Here is a 19,139-nt window from a genome sequence, read left to right as displayed (position 1 = left end):
CCTGCTGCTGGTTTCCCGAGTGAGCCCTAGGGATTTCAGACAAGGCGTTGGTGCTGAGGTAGCGACTGAAATCTCTTCGTCAGTCGGCTGGACTCCGATTCTGTTCTGGCACCTGGCCCAGTGTATCAAAATTGTGGTTTTGCAGCCGGTTTTGGAAGCTGCTCCACTAAGCCATGTGACAAGCCCCGAAGTTGGTCTGGCACCAGAAGACTTCATCAGATTGCGTGCGAACTTGAGAGGCCTCAAGTTGCCTGTTTTTGTATTGATGCCTCCCTTCCCATAATCATTAGCAGAAGGTGAGCGGCTGCAGCAGGAGCGCACCTCACACCTGCGCACTTGTGTTTCTGTCTCCGCGCCCTCATAAATCTCCCGGCTCTCTGCATTTGCCCACTGGAATGAAAGCTGTCCCCAGGGAAACCTGCAGTAAGAGTGTGGGTTATTAGCATAGCTCAAGAAGCTCATCTGACGGGGGCACGGGACGTGACTACAGACTTACCTGAATGATTTAAGAACCTCAGTTTATTTACTGATTTTAACACTAGGAGACACAAAAGATGTGGCGTCTCCAGCCACAGCCAGGCAGAGGTCCCCTTGGAATTTGTGTAGGTCCCATGTCACATCCAAATGGAAAGGGGGTAGATACAAGACATAGCTGATTTCTTATTGAAAAATGGAATACTAAATACATTACGCCAACGCTGATAACTCTCAATTTAATGTTTCCTGAGTCCACCGTTCCTATGAAAACTTCCTTGTCTGTTAAAACCACACCCGCTACTGAATGCCCACTGTGTGCCCGGCCCTGCAGCAGACAATGAAAGATGCAAACAGTTACTCAAGGTCCTTGATTTAAAGACACGTTTGTAGCCGGTGGCTGATAATGGAGCATATTGGATCATTGTAAAAGAAAAGCAAGTTTAGAGAAAAACGTGTTGTAGATCTCAAATGATGTGAGCATTGGGCAGAAAGAGGCATAAATATGGCTCTCTCCCAAAGTGCTGTGATCTAGAAACAGGTGAGTGGGAGAATGAGGAGGAGAAATTCTGATCTTGGTGGCAGCGTTTCTCAAGGAATTGAATATAAATATGGAACTCAGGATGCCTACAGAGAAAAAGTATGAAGAAGGGATTGGCTTTAGTCAGAAATGAGGACTACAGAGAAAACCCTGAATCAATGATGCCGGAAGCCAGAGCAGAGAGTTTCAAACTGATACAGGGAAAGATTAAAAGTAAGAAAGATTTCAGTCACGAAAATGAAAACGTTAAGGTCAGGTCTTTAAGTGATTCCCCTCATGTAAAGACTGAGGCCTGAGTGAACACCAAATGTCATTAATTCCTTGGCCAGACTCAACAGGCTCCATACTTACTTGCTCTTCAGCACCACATAAGGACAGTACAGTGTGGGGGTGTGAAACAATGTGAAGGGCAGCCTTACGTATGAATGCAGCACACTGTATACCAGCTGTGTGTGTTAACTCGTTCTCCACTCATGAATCACAATATTAAGTGTGATCACACAGACCCCCATTTTGACCAACACAGGTATTGTCAAGATTAAATGATCTTATAAATTTGATTCTTTTATGTCAACAAAACCCTCTAGGAAAAGAAGTTTGTTTTTTCCTCTGTAGGTGCCCCATGATCGTTCCATACATAGTCTAACTTTTAAAACATGTAAATACCAAATCTCTGAACTAATTTTTGGTAACTTATAGAACCAGTAATACTGAATTCATTGGTAAAAATTGTTTTATTTTGAAAAATTTGGGGAAAATTTATTTAAAAGAATACTTACTGAGTGGAGTCTCTGTATACTTGCTTTGTGTGTTCTCTTTTCCTGGAACTCTAGGTAACAGAGATCCCTCTCTTGTTTTATGGATTGCCGTTGCCTCTCCCATTCTAAAATGGTTGCAGACTGCCTACCAATGCTGTGAGAAAAGAGCCACACTTGGGTGGGGCAGATTTCAGGATGAACATTATAAAATTTTAATACGAGGGCCGGAGAGACGGCTCAGTGGGTAAGAATACTTGCTGCTCACAAACCATGAGGAACGGAGCTCCGATCTCAGTACCCAGGTAAAAGCCAGGCACAGCTGTGGGGGCTTGGTACCCCAGCACTGTGGGAGGTAGGGACTGGATGACCTACGAGCTTGTTGGCTGCCAGCCCAGCTCCAGGGAGAGTCAGGACACCTGCTGTCCTCCTCTGGCTTCTTCACTTGTGTGCATAAGTGCATGTACCTGCCCACACGGGCACATACCACATACCACATTTAAACACATACATTCGCTCTCACACATACATGAAAATTTGAATATTGTGCTTTAAGCAAGGTGGTAGGAGATGTCAATCAAGAGATGAGCCACTTTCTATTAACAGCATGTGATCCTTCTTCAACCTCGAACTACAAGACCAGGAAATAAATGCCTGACTTTTGCAGTTGTGAAGGTTTTAAGAGAAAGATCCCATCCTTTTCCAGACCCAGCTCTTTCTCCAGAGATGACCACTGGTGTCTCCTCTTATCCTGGGTCTGTCCTTCCTACAAGCTTTCCTGGCCACCAAAGGACAGCAGGGCATCCAGAACACAATTCTCCACCCCCTCCTGAGAGCCCATGGACACAAGCCTGTGCCCTGCCCCACACTTGCAGAATCCAGGTGAAATTTAAAATAGAATGAATGGAGACCCAGTTATGTAAAGAGTCACTTCTGGCCTCCTGTTCTATCGTGGGAGTTAAGACCAGCTGGGTTGCTCTTGGTATCAGTTTCCAGTGCATAAGTCTCTGTGATCTGCAGCAGAAATTCTTACAACAGGGCCCTTAGAAGTCTCGTTCTCTGATGGGCTGCCAAAGGCAGAGTCCAAGGCATATCTGTGCAAGCAGACTTTTTGCTGAGTTCCCAGGGACTGGGAGAAAACTACCAGAAGGAACAGGCCCCACGATGTTCCACAGTTAGTAATCTCCAACTGTCTCGGTGGATGGTGGGATGGATCGGCAACCACACAGTCACCCGGTTCCACTGCTAATCTGGACAGAGTCCACCACACGGATGAGAGGGAGGGAGTGGGGAGGGGGGAAAAGTGAGAGAAGAGACTAGGGAAGTACGTCAACACATTGAATGAAAACTCTTAAAATCTGGCTTTTCCCTCCTAAGCCTCCTTCTCAGAGGGGCAGCTCAAAACACCCCAACCCTGTTAATAAACATGTTCAGGGCCATATCCTTCTTATGGAATCAAGAAAGGACAGATACTTCAGTCACCTCTGAGAACTTGGAGTCACTTTAACAGCGCTGGTCACATTTGGGGTGGCAAGCTTGGATTATGAGATGGCATAATGTTAGTTGAGCACCTGCAACTGTGAGGGTATCATAGTATAATGAGCATCAGGCCCATTGGTCCAGTAAGATTTTCTCTCCCCTCCACATTACAGAATTAAAAATGTTAAATAAAAAACATTCTGCTAAAGAAATAAAATATTTGAAATATGTGGGTGTATGGTTACATTTAACATATCTTCTCTGTTATTCCTCTAGTCTTAATAGAGAAATTTAACAGTTATTAGCAAGAGTAGAGATAAGTCACCTTATTTTAATAGGGATAAATGAGATCATAAGTTCCTCAATATCATCTTCCAGGATAAAGTTTCTGTAATGTCTTTTATTCTGTCAATAAAATTTCACTTGATCTGACTAGATTTTGACAAATGACAATCTGACCATTTAAAAAGGTATCTTGATCTAAAAGAATGCATTTCCTTGAAATTCAGAAGAAAACAAGATAGTGAAGCTGTAAGATGCCTTTGCTCCCACCATGTCTAAGGGAGACATACATGCCTGTAGAGCCGGCCGCTTTCCTTCTCTTGGTAAAACTCCGGTAAGATACTCAGATCTGACAGACACATTGCTTCTGATCATTTTACAAACGACAAAACTCAGACTCCGAGTTCAGATGTGTTCCCCAGATTATCACTTCTGCCCAGAATGCCAACTGGCCAGCCCGGGCTAATGTTCCTTCCACTGGTCCTTCCCCGTGCCCCACCCATACCCAATTCACCAAAGACAGGGAAATGGTGGTCCTGCAAACTGCCAGCTGCCTCAGAGACACCCACTTCCCAGAGAGCTCCTTGGGAGACGGCCCCATTACAGACTCTGTTTCTGCCGGATAACCAACAATAGCTGTGTACCAGAACCCAGGGACAAAAGGAGAAATGTAGGCCCTAATGCTTACCAATCTGAGATTTGGTCAGAAAAACAAAATGAAAAAACTAACAACAAAAAACAAATGGAAGCTTTGAATGAACAGACATAGCAGCATAAGTGTAGATGGAAAGGGGTGTCTAAAATAAAATTGGATTCTGCTACTGGCACAGGGATCTCCAACAAACATCCTATCTTTCCAAACTTATTATTCCATCTGTAAATTTGGCATAAATTGTGTATGGAGGGTAGAATTTTGTAAGTATTCAAAGAGGAAGAAGGAAAGAAAGAAATAGACAGAGATGGGGCCTGTGAGATGGTTCATGAAGGCACTTGCCGCCAAACCTGATGACCTGAGTTTAATCCCCATGGCCCACATGGTGGAGGGAGAGAACTGGTCCTTGTAGAATGTCATCCTCTGACAGGCCAAGGTTTATCTACACAGGAATGGATGGGGGTCAGTAATAAAAAAGAAAAGAAGAAAAAGACAGAGAATAAAAGACAATCCAAGGGCATAGAGCATGCTCTCAGTGTGTGGAAGTTCACAATGCCCGAATGTCAAGCCGACTCCTTCAGCTGGTTGAACTAATGGGCATGTCTACTTTGTTATGAAGGTTCACACAGAATCACACCACTCCCCAGGCCCTACACCACATGAAAGAGACACTGTAGAATTGTGTCTTGGACCTGTAAATGTTTGAGCTAGTGGGCTGACTCCCAGAATGGTGTACTCTGGTATTCTTCCCAAAGCTTTGACAGGATTCCTGCACAGTGCTGGATCCCTAGAGGAAAAATGCAGGCCATCTTCAGCAGACTCATCCCTCTGGCCCAAAACTCTGGATTGACTTTTATGTATTTTCATGACACACTATACTGCCCACACTTACTGTATCAGACTATAATTGTTGGTTTACTTGTCTATTTTGTCAAGTGATTTATGGGCTCTACAACCATGTGACTGACTCAGTGCTAGCCTCACATTTAACCCAAAACAGTCTTCCATATAAATTTCTGAATGAAAAAAAAATTAAACAACCTCTTTAAAATCTTTACCACAGTTGGCCCTAAGGGGGAAAAAAATCAGCTTACGGGACTGAAGCTCTCTATGCCCTCCTCCCAAGCCCAAGATTGCACCCTCTCCAGTTTCCCTTAGAAGAAAGGAATGTCTCTATTTCCAGCATTCAGGCCACTTAGGCATCTGTTTGGGATGTTGCTCATCACATTAATTCACTCAGTAAGTTGTGCTTAGAAAGAAGATCTGGTGCTTTGGGACAGTGGCACAGCAGTGGCTGTACATGGTCCCTTTTTGGAGAGGCTCACAGGATAAAGTGAGCTCGAATAAAGGCTCCGATTTTCAGAGAGGCCGCTAACCATTAGCCAAAATATTTCTGGATCAGTAACCATACCCTATCATCAACTTGACTTTCTAAAAATTACAATGTGGTTTTAGGACCTGGTACGTAGTGTACATGCAATAAACATTCGTTGGCTGAAGAACCATGGGAGTTTGAGCGGGCTTTGATTGACTGTAGGTGATGCCGAGGAGGATTAGAATCAGCAAATGCTGTCAAAGCTTTCCAGAGAGGAGGCTGAGTTGGGGCACCCGCTGAGATGAAACCACCTGAAGAGTTGACTGACATTCCAGACGTCCTCCTGGGAGCAGGTGATAGTTTTAAGAAACATTGTGGGTGGAAGTAGATGAAGCAGGGCTCTTTGCTACCACAGCAAAGCATATTCCAGGCTTCAAGGAGATCTTGGAGACAAAACTCTGGCTAACTGACCTTCCAAAACTACCAGCTGCCAGAACACTTCCTGCTTTTAAAGCACGCTTGGCCAAAGCATAAGCTGCCAATACCATTTACCTATAATCTCCGTTACCAATCATCAGAATTTATTTGGCCTTGGATTTGTCTGCCTAACTCGTTTCTACGCTTGTGGAAAGGAGTCTTATTTCTACAAACTTCCATAGGGCTGGGCATGCAGTGGGTATGGCATGCAGTATTTCTGTTTTTGTCACTGTTGCTGCTGTTCTCTACCGGTAGCAGTAGGGCAGTGTGAGTTCTTTCCGGGGAGTCAGTGCGCGTCAGAAGGGAAGGGCAGGAACCACCCTCAATCAGTTTGGAAGTCCCTTGTCTGCTCTCACTTATTTGTCTCCTTGCCATTTTTTGCTTGGGATAGACCATGCTCTCAAAAGCTACAGAAATAAGACAAATGGGAAAAGCCATCACAGAACCCAATTAAAACACGGTAGATTTGATGCTATGCTGAAAACAAATGCATATCTAAATGACGAGGAACACAGCCCTGACAACTTCTCACCTATCCACTCTGCTGCCAAGGAGGACCTAAAGCTGGGTGTCGAAAGTCCAGCTTGTGTGTGTGTGTGTGTGTGTGTGTGTGTGTGTGTGTGTGTACCAACTCTTGACTTTAAAAAAGATAATTCTCCAGGGAGAAGTACAGGAAAGAAAGGCGAGGTGCCACCCACCCCCATCCTCCACGCGCCTTTATTCTTTTTACTCAGAGGGTAAATCCAGATGTGGCTGGGTAAAGCAGCCACATTTTCACCCAAGGATGCTAAGACAGAAATGCCCATCATTTCTTTGCTCTTCAGAATGATTCAATCTCACAGTGACCTCCTCTAAGGACAATGTGACAGGAGGAAAGGTCATGACACTCCCAGGTCTAGTCAGACCGTTGCGGAGGCTCAGCCCAAGAGCGCCCCCCGCAGAGCCCACTGTTAGCCAATGAGAGATGGAGGTTTCCAGATGGTGAGCTACGGGTCTGCTGCTGGGCCAATCAGGCGCCAGGCGGGGTCGGGGGAGGAGATGCGAGGAGAAGCCTGGGGCGATGGAGACACAGAGACACCAGCAGAAGTTTCTCACCTTGGAATGTGAGGGACGCTCCGGCATCACCAGCTCATATCCACCTCTGCGCGAGAGGACCTTAGGCTACTTTCTCCACCCCATCCTGCTGGGGACTGGGGGACTGCTAGTAGTCTCTGTCCTTGCTGCCCTTTTTAATGTTACCTTCCAGGAGGAGAAAGGGAGCAAGGAACAACTGGGTGCTAAGCAACTGACCTCAGGCCCTGCGGGCCTCTGGAGAGAGGGGAAAGGAGAGGAGTGGCCGGGGCTGGGGGACTCCATGCATGGGCCATGGACAGAGCGGCGCTCCTGGCCCTGCCCAGCTTGTGTGCGCTGTGGGCAGCCGTGCTCTCGCTCTTCCCCTGCGGAACCCAGGGCAACTGGATGTGAGTATGGGCGCTGCGGAGGTATGAAGGGTAGGTAGGTGGCCAGAGGGATGACCCGTGCCAGGGAACTTTCAACTGAGGCCAGGGGAGGAGGAGCTGAGGCCCTCGGACCGCCGACCTAATGCATCTGGGGTAGGGGAGGAGGGCAGGGAGGGGGGACTTACCGCAGGGGCGCCGTGTCTTACAGGTGGTTGGGCATTGCCTCCTTTGGGGTACCGGAGAAGCTGGGCTGCGCTGGCTTGCCTCTGAACAGCCGCCAGAAGGAGCTCTGCAAGAGGAAACCGTACCTGATGCCTAGCATCCGCGAGGGCGCCCGGCTGGGCATTCAGGAGTGCAGGAGCCAGTTCCGACACGAGAGGTGGAACTGCGTGGTCGCCACCCCCACCGCCACCGCCACCGCCTCCTCGCTCGCCACCAGTCCCCTCTTTGGCTATGAGCTAAGTAGCGGTGAGTCACCGGGACCCTTGGGGTTGGCGGGACATAGAAAGCGGCAACTTTTCTACTCGCGCCTTCCATAGAGTGCATAGTGACTGCACTGTCCGGTGCTCGCGAGATCTTCAAATAGGGAAACTGGGGCGACAGGGGCCAGACCCCAGCATGCAGGTGCAGCCCTAGAGAGGGGCACCCCAGAACGACAGAGTGACACTTAGAGGGGCTGAAGTTCTCTGTCCTTCTCGTGGCCCCTGCCTAAGTTGCAGAAAAACTGTGAGTCCCCACCCCGTCGACCCCTGGGACCCCGTGGCGCCCCGCTCCGTGGGTGACCAGCTGGACAAACATGAGGTCTGCAGCGGGGAACGCGGCTGCCGCATCTGCTTTGATTTAAGCAGCTCTGTGGTGCACAGAGCTGTAGACAAGTGGCTAATTGAAGGACAGCCTCACGTTTTATAGACTCCTGGAAACACCAGGGTTAGTGCACAATGGTGATTTTTAAAGGGACTGCCACCTGAGCGCGACTTCTTTTGCTTCCCCTGGTTTTTCCGTTCCATCTCTCCCTAACTGGGCGCATTTTCCGCGGTACGGGAAAGTTCAGTGAAAAAAAAATGTTCTTCCATGTGCGTGGCGTCTTAGCAAGGATAACGGTCCTCGGAGCCAGGATGCTTCCCGGAATATTAGCAGAGTCACAGAGTTTTAGGCCCGAGGCATTGAAAGATGCGCTCGCTCTCGTTTTTTAAAGTTCGTTTCCGTTCATACAGCACCTTTGACCCAGCTCTACTGTTTTTGCATGTGCCTCCCCAAAGCTGCGCCTCCCCAGAGCTGCGCCTTCCCAGCTCTGAGTTTTGGCTGACAAGTGCTGCAGATAGATCCCTGGCCTGGGGGTTGAGAGTGAAGGGTAAGAGGCTGGAGGAGAAAGAAAGAAAAGTAAGAGAAAAATGATGTGTCCTAAGCAGTTGCTGGGACGCAGAAGCATTCACTGCTGAAGAGGTTTATTGGACAATGGGCGTGAGTGAAACTGTTTCTATTCCAATCTAAACATCTGGAAAGAAAAAACAAAAAAACTCGCCTGCTGAGTCCTTTCTACTTTATTTTATGAATGTCTTAATGGAACTTTGATTTTAAAGATTTTAATGCCAACTCTACTGACGGAGTGCAAAATGCATATGTTTTAAAATAGGATACTTTGCCACAACAATTCGACTTTTTGCAAATCTACAAGTATCTTCTTTCTGTTAATTTTATGACTGTAAGGTCAGCTGTGCTGCGTAAAATGTTAGCTTCTTAGTATCAGTGATATTCATTATATCCTCCCCTTTTCAGATCGCATCTCTAATGGGAAAGGAAAGGAATAGTTATCTGCCAGTTGTCTTGATTTTTGTTAATTTTAGCTTGCATTCTGACTCACCTTGTCTATTCAAAGAAAAATCGCATCAGAATTTTCCATTTTTATTTTGTGACTGCAGCCCACTTTGAAAAAAAGATAAGGAATCTGTTTCCCTTTGGGTTCCCATTTACATTGTCCATGCAAAGGATTTACATTCAACATATACTAATGAACTACTACTGTCTGAAACACTAAGAGAGGTACTATTGAGGTACACATTTTAAAAACAAGCATGAATTTTAATATATGAGGAGAGTGGGTGACAATATGGCATGTGACATCCCATAATATGGAATCCTGAAAAATAATGCTGGTTTTTTTAAAGTCTAAAATAGTAGGTTTCCTTGATTTCAATAATTCCAATATTCATTCATTAAGGCATCCATTGTGAACACTTGAAAAATTGATTGCCTCCTAAGACAGTGAGTAAGAGGCTTTATGACTGAATTTCAACAGAAAATGACAGCTCTGTAATTTATCAGATGTTTTCTCCCTAGGCACCAAGGAGACAGCTTTCATTTATGCTGTCATGGCCGCAGGACTGGTGCACTCTGTAACCAGGTCATGCAGCGCCGGAAACATGACAGAATGTTCCTGTGACACCACCTTGCAAAATGGTGGCTCGCCAAGTGAAGGCTGGCACTGGGGGGGATGCTCTGACGATGTCCAGTACGGCATGTGGTTCAGCAGAAAGTTTCTAGATTTCCCCATCAGCAACACGACAGGAAAAGAGAGCAAAGTACTGCTGGCCATGAATCTGCACAACAACGAAGCGGGAAGGCAGGTACGTGCGGGAAAATCGAGTGACTCTAGTGTCGTCATCCGGTAAAGAGTACTTGGGGTCAATGCTTCTGGGTGAATCCACGCCAATGATTTTAAAACCAAACGCTGGTAGTATAAGAAATAAGTAGGTATGTATCATTTCATGAGTGTGTATTGACTATATTGGAAAGTTTTCTTAGGGAATATGCAACCACTATTTTTTATTTTTATTTTTTGTAAAGCAAATGTTTTTATGTAAAATTGTTAATTTTATAAAGTAATTTAAGTTCAATTATAAAAGATATGAATATAAAGCTATGGTTGTATTAAAGGTAAAGACATTTTAAAATATAGCTATATTAAAGATAGGTTGAGAGGAGGGGAATGTAAGGACCTAGCACCTAGTCAACTCCTTTATGAATTCTGGTTTTAAAAACTGTTTCTTAACAAGAAATATGTATGTACCCTACTTAGTTTTTATATGTTTACATTACTGACTATTGATACAATAAAGTTTGGATTCTAAAACACTGTTGAATTGTTTGGCAATTCACGGTACCTTTCCTTAAAGACTGTAACATTTTTATGAATACATATTTTCTGCCGTAATAAACTTTTCAAGACACATATTATTTTGAATTTCCAATAACCTGTCAGGATCCCAATGTTGTTACCACAATCTGCCACATCCTCCTGAAGTAAGTTCAGACAATTTGCAGCATCTCTTAGGAATAGTTAAAGTATATGTTGCATTTGTTTTTTTACATTTTTGGCAAGTGAATAATGGGGCTCATTCACAATGCTTGGAAGTCCTAGCCAGTTTTATTTAACTGCCCTCATTTAAAATACAAAAGCCAGAAGACTCAGTCAAATGTCACCGTAACCCCCAAGTTTGCATTTACAGTTCTATCTAACTTGAGTATGCAGTTCAAAAAGGCAAACTAGAACAGAAGAAAATCAATGAATAGGCTATGCAAGGTTTCCCTATTTTTATTTAGGAGCGTCAGAAAAGTTATTTGATTTCACTAACATTGCTCTTGTTCTGCACCATGGTTAGTTAGCTTTTTTTCCTTGGGGTTTTTCATTGTGACGGTAAGAATGAGATGTTGATTGAATTTAAATAAATATTTATTATTTATAGCATTTTAATATGAAAGAAGGAAATGCAATTAGCATGTGTTCTTTTAAGCTCTAGCATTAAGCTCAAGGAAAACATCAGGGTACACCAAATCACTATATTTATTTAAAAGTTGAGAAAACAATTTCGTAAGTATTCATTATTCATCACTCTTAAAAGGTTTAATAGTGATTTAAAAATTTAACCAAAAAACAAAACGCAGAAGTTCATCTATGATTAATTCTTAAATAAATATCGTTGTGTCTGAGCTTATGAAAACCTAAAATATTTGTATTAAAGAAAATTTAGTTTTTTTTTTTAAAAAATAACATTCAGTTTTATTTCATCTTGTGTGTTTTCAAATTAGGTAGCTATATTTGGCTCTATCATTTTTAATATTGGTCTTAAACAGTTATTTACATTTTGATTTTGGTTTTTTGACCTGCAACAATTTAATACAATATACTATTGGCTAGGGGAAAAACTCAATTTCTCCATTTTCCATAGATTTTTGCTATTTTTCTGTATTAGCAAAGAACAATTCAGCCCATACAGAGGTGCACATTTTGTGAAAATTTCAGCTTCCCTTACTGAAGCTTTTGCCTCACATTGTTCTAGATGGAATCCTAAAATATTACAAAACATTTACCTGGTTATTTTGAGGGTAATACATGGGTGTTTTTGTTGGTCTTTTCTTGGGAAGTATTCTAATTCAAAATATTTTCATATTTTTCTTTCCACTGCTAGCTTTAAAAAAAAGTCTAAATAAACAAAAAGGAGTTTCTCTGACACGGACAAGAAACTGATTCAATTTTTAATATTGGCCATTATGATTTTGATCTGTCAGGCATATTTGTCTGAGTAAAGTTTAAGGTCTGCATTCAATTGAGTTGGTTTTTCTAGTCTCAAAATCCCAAACTCAAAATGTAGGAAAGTGTTCAGAGAAATGTGGGTACTGGCGCTTAGTAGCACTGTGAGCAGGATAGATGATTTTCTAACCGCTGACCTTAAATACTCTGATTCCCACTTGGTTTCTGACACCATTCCTAAAGTTATGACTCCAAGAATAATGTTGCTGGGCGGTGATTGGCTGCGAGAATGATGTGATGTCTTCCAGGGGCAGAACTTCTGGGAATAATGTGACTTGGAATATTTATGGGTATTTCTTTTGGTGTGCTTAAAATATTTCCATTCTTACCATGTCTACCTCATAAACTTTTAAGTTTTCCTACCCCATAATTTGTTTTATTATGAGTAACTCAACAAAATGGGAAGGGCAGACCCCAAATTTTCATTGACCTGTTTCAAGAATATTTATAAGTAGTTGAACAACACAACTGTGTTTTGCTTTTCAGCAGGTTCAAATGTATTTTGGGATAGAAAGGGATAAAGTGGGTCAGAGGAATAGGAATCCTTCACACACACCCATCCAATCTTAACTCAGAGTTCTTAAGTTAAGCAGATCCTCCAATGGCTGACAGGATGAAATGTTGGTTACAGAATGTGGCCATTTCTAGTAAAATTTGGATAAAGCAATATGTAGAAAACAGTCTCTGCAGCATTACCTTTGACTCAAAATTGTGAGGCAATTAGTCCTTAAATCATTTCTTACGCGGCGTCTGCTTTTGCACTGAGTTCCAATGATACATTTTCCCATTTCACTTCATTAGAAACATATCGACCCAAAACTTCCATGCGGAACCCTGTAGATTAAATACCACCTTCCTAATTGCTCTCCTATAGTTTTACACTATTCCACCAAAGTGCGCACATCTGTTTGCAATAGTTAACAAAACAGTCCTCTGTTGACGTCGTTAAAAACCTTAACAACTCAACTAGAGGGGAGAGAGGAATTTTCCCATAACCACACACAATTCATTCGGTTGCTATTCTCTTTTCCAGTTACCAGAAAACATCAGAGCCACCACTGCGGCTCACACTAGCTTTTTAACATTAATTAAGAACCCTAGCAGAAAAGATGCAGAACACACATTTTGGAGAGCTCCTGGAATATTTTTAAATACACTTATATTTTCCACTTTCGTTTTTCTGTTTTTCTAACATTATCTTGCTGAGTTATGAAGACTTTATATCATATATCACCAATTTATGTAAGACAAGTGTCTTAACCACACTGTTTATTTTTCTATAAAATTGGAATCACAACTAAGTACCTGTTCATTAACTACATATTAAGTGAAAAGAATTTCTTGCTATAAAACCAGATCAAATACATGATTTATGAAAATGTGCTCCAAGAACCACTAACGCCGGCAAAGTTAAACCCTGTGTGTATGTGTCTACCCCGAAACTCCGCATTTCATAAAATTCTCCAAGCAGCAACTAGATTGCTCTACTTTAACTCTGAGTTATATCCTTGGAGTATTATGGGGACATCGCCATTCAAATTGTATGTGGAATGCTTGGGATTCTTCCACTTGAAGTTCATTTACATATGTAAATTCTGGGGAAGAAAAATAATATACGTCACATCTATGAAAAGAATACTGTCTTCTACCTCTGCTCCGGCCACTTTTGATCAAAAGTCATAGAACTAAAAGCTTAAAAACATAATACTGGAAAATTATTAACTCCAGTATTTAAAAAGAATTGTTTTCTAGAGTAAGAAAATCCTTCAAAGTCCTAGTATAAGCTTAGTAGGTGACAAATTGAATTTGCAAGCCTCTTTTTATTCTTTCAAATTGTGCAGCAATCTGGTGGAGTCGTGCTGTTTGGGGGAGAGTTATGATGAAGCTGGAGGAGTGTCCTGCCGGCTCAAGGTCTTCCAGGACCACCGACCCTCCGGCAATGTCTTTTCTTCGTGAGGGTGATTTTTATTCCCCTTCCTCCTCAGGTTAACCACTGAGGATGCATTAAAACCGCTTGTGTGAGTGAGTGCGGTGTCATTGGAACTGCGTCTACTCTGTCTCTCGCGCTGTGCAAACCAACAGCGCCCATGTTTGAACTGGTTAAAAAAAAAGGAAGTTGGGCTCTCAGTCATGATCAGGAGGGAAGGCAGCTTTAAATCACCAAGTGATGACTATCAGGAACGCTGATCTGGTTTAAACATACACTTACTCTCGGGTCTGGGGCTTCTCGGACAATTTATTTTATTACCTACATTGATTGAGCTCTTTTTCCCCCGCCCTCATATCCTTTGGCACTTAAAATATGAACAAAGGTGGCCAGATTGCATTAATTTTAAACATTTATCTGCACATAGACCTCTTAAAGAAACAAGGCTTTTGTGAATAACAAATACCACGAATCAGGTTATCTTTGTGCTGTACTTTATGTAATAAGTTGTTCTTGTGGCACCATAGGGTTTTTGCCCTGTGTTGTTAGGAAATGGACACATTTATTAGTTTTGAAGTTTTACGAATAAAAATAGTTATGTCCTATGTTCTAGGAAGGACAGGATTTAATGCTATTCTGTTGATTGTTTTAAAAATTGTATTAAAAATTGTACAAATCAATATCACATGTTCTCGTTTAAGGCTGCAATACAATATTCCTTGTTTGAAATAGTCTGTGTGGTTAGACTGTTCAGAGAATGTTAGAAAATGCCGTTCTGCAGACATATCAATAGTAATAAAGTCTTGGCTATTTTGTAGTTTTGATAAGAACTGTAAGTGGGATTTAAACCTCTTTTATGACATTATATGCATAATTCTCAAGTTGTTGAATGGGTAGCTTCATTTTTCATTTGCCCAGCATGTTGACAGAGTGTCAACTCTACAACTAATCCTGACGATTTATTCATCTGCTCTGCCATCGTCTGAGGACTGCAGGAAGCAATGTTGACATGTAAGAGGTTAGAGACCTAAAACTTTAGAACTCTCTAGATTGTTATTTCAGGCTCATTGAAAATTTCATCTTAACTTTTACTCTAACTTTATCAAGGACAGGCGCATGTAGACCTTCCCACGCCTCAAACAATGGGCTGGTACAAGTGTGTGTAAGCTTGGTTAGTGCTCCAGGTTGGATAAACTGAACTCAGCACTTAGAAATGAATCTAAAATTACAGAAACATGGTCATCTTTTCCTTTTCTTCAGACAAGTTCCCACTCTGCAGCCTAGGCTGGCCTGGCTCACTATGTTGACCAGGCTAGCCTCAAGTTCACAGCCTTCCTGCCTCAACCTACCTAAAGTTGTGATTATAGGCACTTTATTCTCTTTCTAGTTTTTGGGTTAATATGCTATTTATCCAGCAAGGATAGGAGCTATGTTTTTAATTAATTTTCCAGAAAAGCGGAAGAACTTGTCAGCAGCTGCTGCACCGTGGCTCCTTCTCCCTTGGATGATCTAACTTGAAGCAGGGTTTCTTGTGTGGTCTGTGGCCAGGGCATAGCATGTTCTCACTCCCCTTTACCCCCTGATGTAATTAACTCTATAGTGATGGAACCTAGGAAGGCTTAATAGAGTCAACCAACACGTGTTGTCGCTGCGGGGTGCCACCATATCATATAAGCAGCCCACTCCAGCCAATCAGATTCCATGGGTTTGAGAATTGGTTACCAGGAAAACTCTTCTAATGTTTCTGTGTGTACTGTGAAAGTCATGTCAACTACCCTGTTAGTGCTTTGCATGATAATCACCTGGGGCTCTGGTTTAAAATGTAGTTTTCATTCTGTATATCTGGCTTAAGAGCAAGGTTGTCTACATTTCTTACAAGGGATGCTGGAGCTGGTGGTCCATGAACCATACTTTGAATGGCAAGCCTTTAAGTGGTATCAGAAACATACAGGCAAGCACCAGCATCCTTCCTCACCACCAAATGCTTGAGGTATTAGAAATAAGAGTACTTTTTCCTATGAGATTTCAGATCATCTTTGGTAAGTAGTAAAAGTGGCTGTCCTTGGCTGGGCGTTGGTGGCGCACGCCTTTAATCCCAGCACTCGGGAGGCAGAGGCAGGCGGATCTCTGTGAGTTCGAGGCCAGCCTGGGCTACCAAGTGAGCTCCAGGAAAGGTGCAAAGCTACACAGAGAAACCCTGTCTCGAAAAACCAAAAAAAAAAAGTGGCTGTCCTGATAGTAAAATTTATTTCACAGTTTTTATGTAACTATTTATTTAGTATGGGGAGTTATATGCACATGCCATGGTGCACGTGTAGTGCCTTGCGGGGAATTGGTTCTCTCCTTGTTCCATGTGGTTTCCCAGGGTTCCAACTCAGGTCTTCAGGCTTGGCGGCACTCGAGGGTAGCTAGCTCACTGTCCCGTACCACCCCTAGTGTTTTTAATGTAGTATGGGAAAGTTTTCTATGGAGACTCAAAACATTTAGACAGAAATAAATGACAAAATATTTAAACTCTAAACACCGTTAAAGATGGTTTATGTTCAAGCCATCATTTTTACGGAGGAAAGAGCAAGAAATTCGAGTGGCTAGGTTAACTGTTTCTGGTGTTGAATGAAAAACGGCACAAATGACATCTGAACACAATCCTTATCTGTTTTAGGCTGTCGCCAAGTTGATGTCTGTGGACTGCCGCTGCCATGGAGTTTCCGGCTCCTGTGCTGTGAAAACCTGCTGGAAAACTATGTCTTCTTTTGAAAAGATTGGGCATTTTTTAAAGGATAAATATGAGAACAGCATCCAGATTTCAGACAAAACCAAGAGGAAAATGCGCAGGAGAGAAAAAGATCAGAGGCAGACACCCATTCACAAGGACGACCTGCTGTACGTTCATAAGTCTCCCAACTACTGTGTGGAGAACAAGAAACTGGGTATTCCTGGGACCCAGGGCAGGGAGTGCAACCGTACATCCGGAGGCGCTGACGGCTGCAACCTCCTCTGCTGTGGCCGAGGCTACAACACCCACGTGGTCAGGCACGTGGAGAGGTGTGAGTGTAAGTTTATCTGGTGCTGCTACGTCCGCTGCAGGAGGTGTGAAAGCATGACTGACGTACACACTTGTAAGTAACCTCTCCATCCAGCCTAGCATGAGACTCCGCAGAAGCAACCAACGGTTGCAATCTGCAGGGCGCCCCCTACTGTGCAAGGCTGGAGAAGTCCCTGTCTGCAATGCAATTGCCGATCCCTGGGCCAATCTGCGGTTTCTTCTTTCTGAGAAACATCCAATCACAAGATGATCGTGAGGACTGCTTGGGATTCCAACGTTGAAAAGGTTGGCAGTCACCGTTGGATGGTTTGGGGAATAGACATTGACATATAGGGAACATCAATCTGTCCCCTAAGCAATAGAAAGAGAGAGAGAGAAGGAGGGAGGGAGAGAGAAGAAAGGAAAGGAAAAGAAAAGAAAAAAAGAGAAAGGAAGAAAGAAAGCAAAAACCCTTATCCCAGAGACCTGGTCCAGGCTTAGGATAAGAGCCTAGACCAGGGACACAGATAGAGAAATCAGTCATGGTGCTTGCACAGCGATCATTTTTTTTTTTTAAAGACATCTCTTAAAGGAGCAAGGAGCAGTATACATGATTTGCATTTTTCCTCAGTGTTTTAATAGAATTAATTATACCAAGTGTTTGTGCATAGACAGAAGAGGCTGGAAATGAACTATGGGGCAGGGGCTTGCTTTATATAACTTTCCCAGACAGCAAAAGAAGAGCCATTGGAAAGAATCCTCACTAAGAGATACAATGTCCCTTTAAAGTATTTTTAAAGATGTTAAGTAATGAAAAAAATCAAAATGTAAGAAGTGAAGCATGAATTGGATTTTTAAGTGCCTTTTAACCAAGAGGATTCGTCTAAGGAGTGAAAGAAAAAAACCTCTGTAAAGTTTATCTCACTTTTAATCTTTAGATTAAATTATCCTTTTGTTGTAGACTGGTTTCTACCATTAAAAATTCAGCTGTGAAATACTGGGAGATGAGATTCTTAAAAAGACATGAGAAAAATGGGAGTAAAGAGATAAAGCCCCTTAATTATGTAAAGACAGTATTTTGTATAGTATTTTTGCTTTAAAAGTTTTATAATTTGTAAATATAGTATTTAACTTATGTGACATATGCTAAGAGTTAAAGACATTTATTGGTAAAGTCTTAGAGTGCTAGAATAATACGGTTATGTCAAGAAATAAGAATAGCCTTCTTTTTCATACCACTAATTCTTTCTTACAACATTGGAAAGGAAGATAATTGAGGCAGTTGCCTGGATGTGTATTTCTTGCCAAAATGACAGCTTTCTTTCTTCTTTTAAGAAAAACAAAACTTTTTTTCCCTTGGTTTTTCAAGACAGGGTTTCTCTGTGTATCCCTGATTGTTTTGAAAATGACAGTTTTCTATGCTATAGATTAAAGTATGTTATAAAATATTAAAGATTGTGTTATTTTGATAGCCAGATAACTGAATTCTCTTTTCAACCTTCTCTCTGCTTTGTTATAATAAATTTCATAGTAAAAGTATTAGTTGAGAAGAGGAATCTAAGCCAGAATAATGGTGAACTTGATACCTTGGGTATTTGTTATATTTTATGCAATGCTGCCTTTCCATTTGAATGTTGAGTGCTGTTTTTCTTTTTTCTTTTGGATCTAAGTCAGGGTCTTGTGTTTGCTAAGCAAGTGCTCTACCACTGACCTAAATCCTCAACCTCTCTGTTTTGTTTTAATATCTATATCTATATCTATCTATCTATCTATATATATATGTATGTTTATATTTCACAAGATACCTAGTGAAACATCATAGGGCTGTATTTAAGGTTATATTTTAATGTAAATGCTTACATTTTCACACTGCGTTAAATAATTCAGAATTATATGGAAAAATAGGTTTTTTAAGCTCAGGATGGACACAAAGAAATAATATTTTTATTAATAAGATATTTATCAAATATTTTAATCTATGTCCTATTATTTTTAAACCAATATTGAGCAACAATTTGAAAAGCAAACCTATGGAAGATATCTAAAATTCTGTTGTTAAAAAAAATCAAGACTGCACATTTCATTGTGACCCTTAAAGTCTAACAGTGACCATTTGCTTAAGAGAAATATGGACATGGCAAATGAACAAATACCATGCTAATTTGAAAGAATAGCTTCCCATTCC

General features: G+C 42.0%; 1 protein-coding gene across 1 annotated transcript; it reads left to right on the top strand.

Moving 5' to 3' along the window:
- The first annotated feature begins 7,023 nt into the window (after positions 1 to 7,023).
- Wnt16 (Wnt family member 16) lies at positions 7,024 to 18,407 on the top strand. The gene is made up of 4 exons (XM_028873002.2): positions 7,024 to 7,435; positions 7,623 to 7,882; positions 9,752 to 10,038; positions 16,592 to 18,407. Exons 1-4 carry the CDS (start codon positions 7,341 to 7,343, stop codon positions 17,054 to 17,056), a joined length of 1,107 nt encoding a protein of 368 aa, XP_028728835.1. The 5' UTR covers positions 7,024 to 7,340; the 3' UTR covers positions 17,057 to 18,407.
- Positions 18,408 to 19,139: the final 732 nt, after the last annotated feature.

The sequence above is a fragment of the Peromyscus leucopus genome, chromosome 3 (assembly GCF_004664715.2).
Source record: "Peromyscus leucopus breed LL Stock chromosome 3, UCI_PerLeu_2.1, whole genome shotgun sequence".
In the NCBI taxonomy this organism is placed as follows: domain Eukaryota; kingdom Metazoa; phylum Chordata; class Mammalia; order Rodentia; family Cricetidae; genus Peromyscus; species Peromyscus leucopus.
The sequence above is the reverse complement of the archived record's forward strand: the minus strand, read 5'-3'. Positions and strand labels throughout refer to the sequence as shown.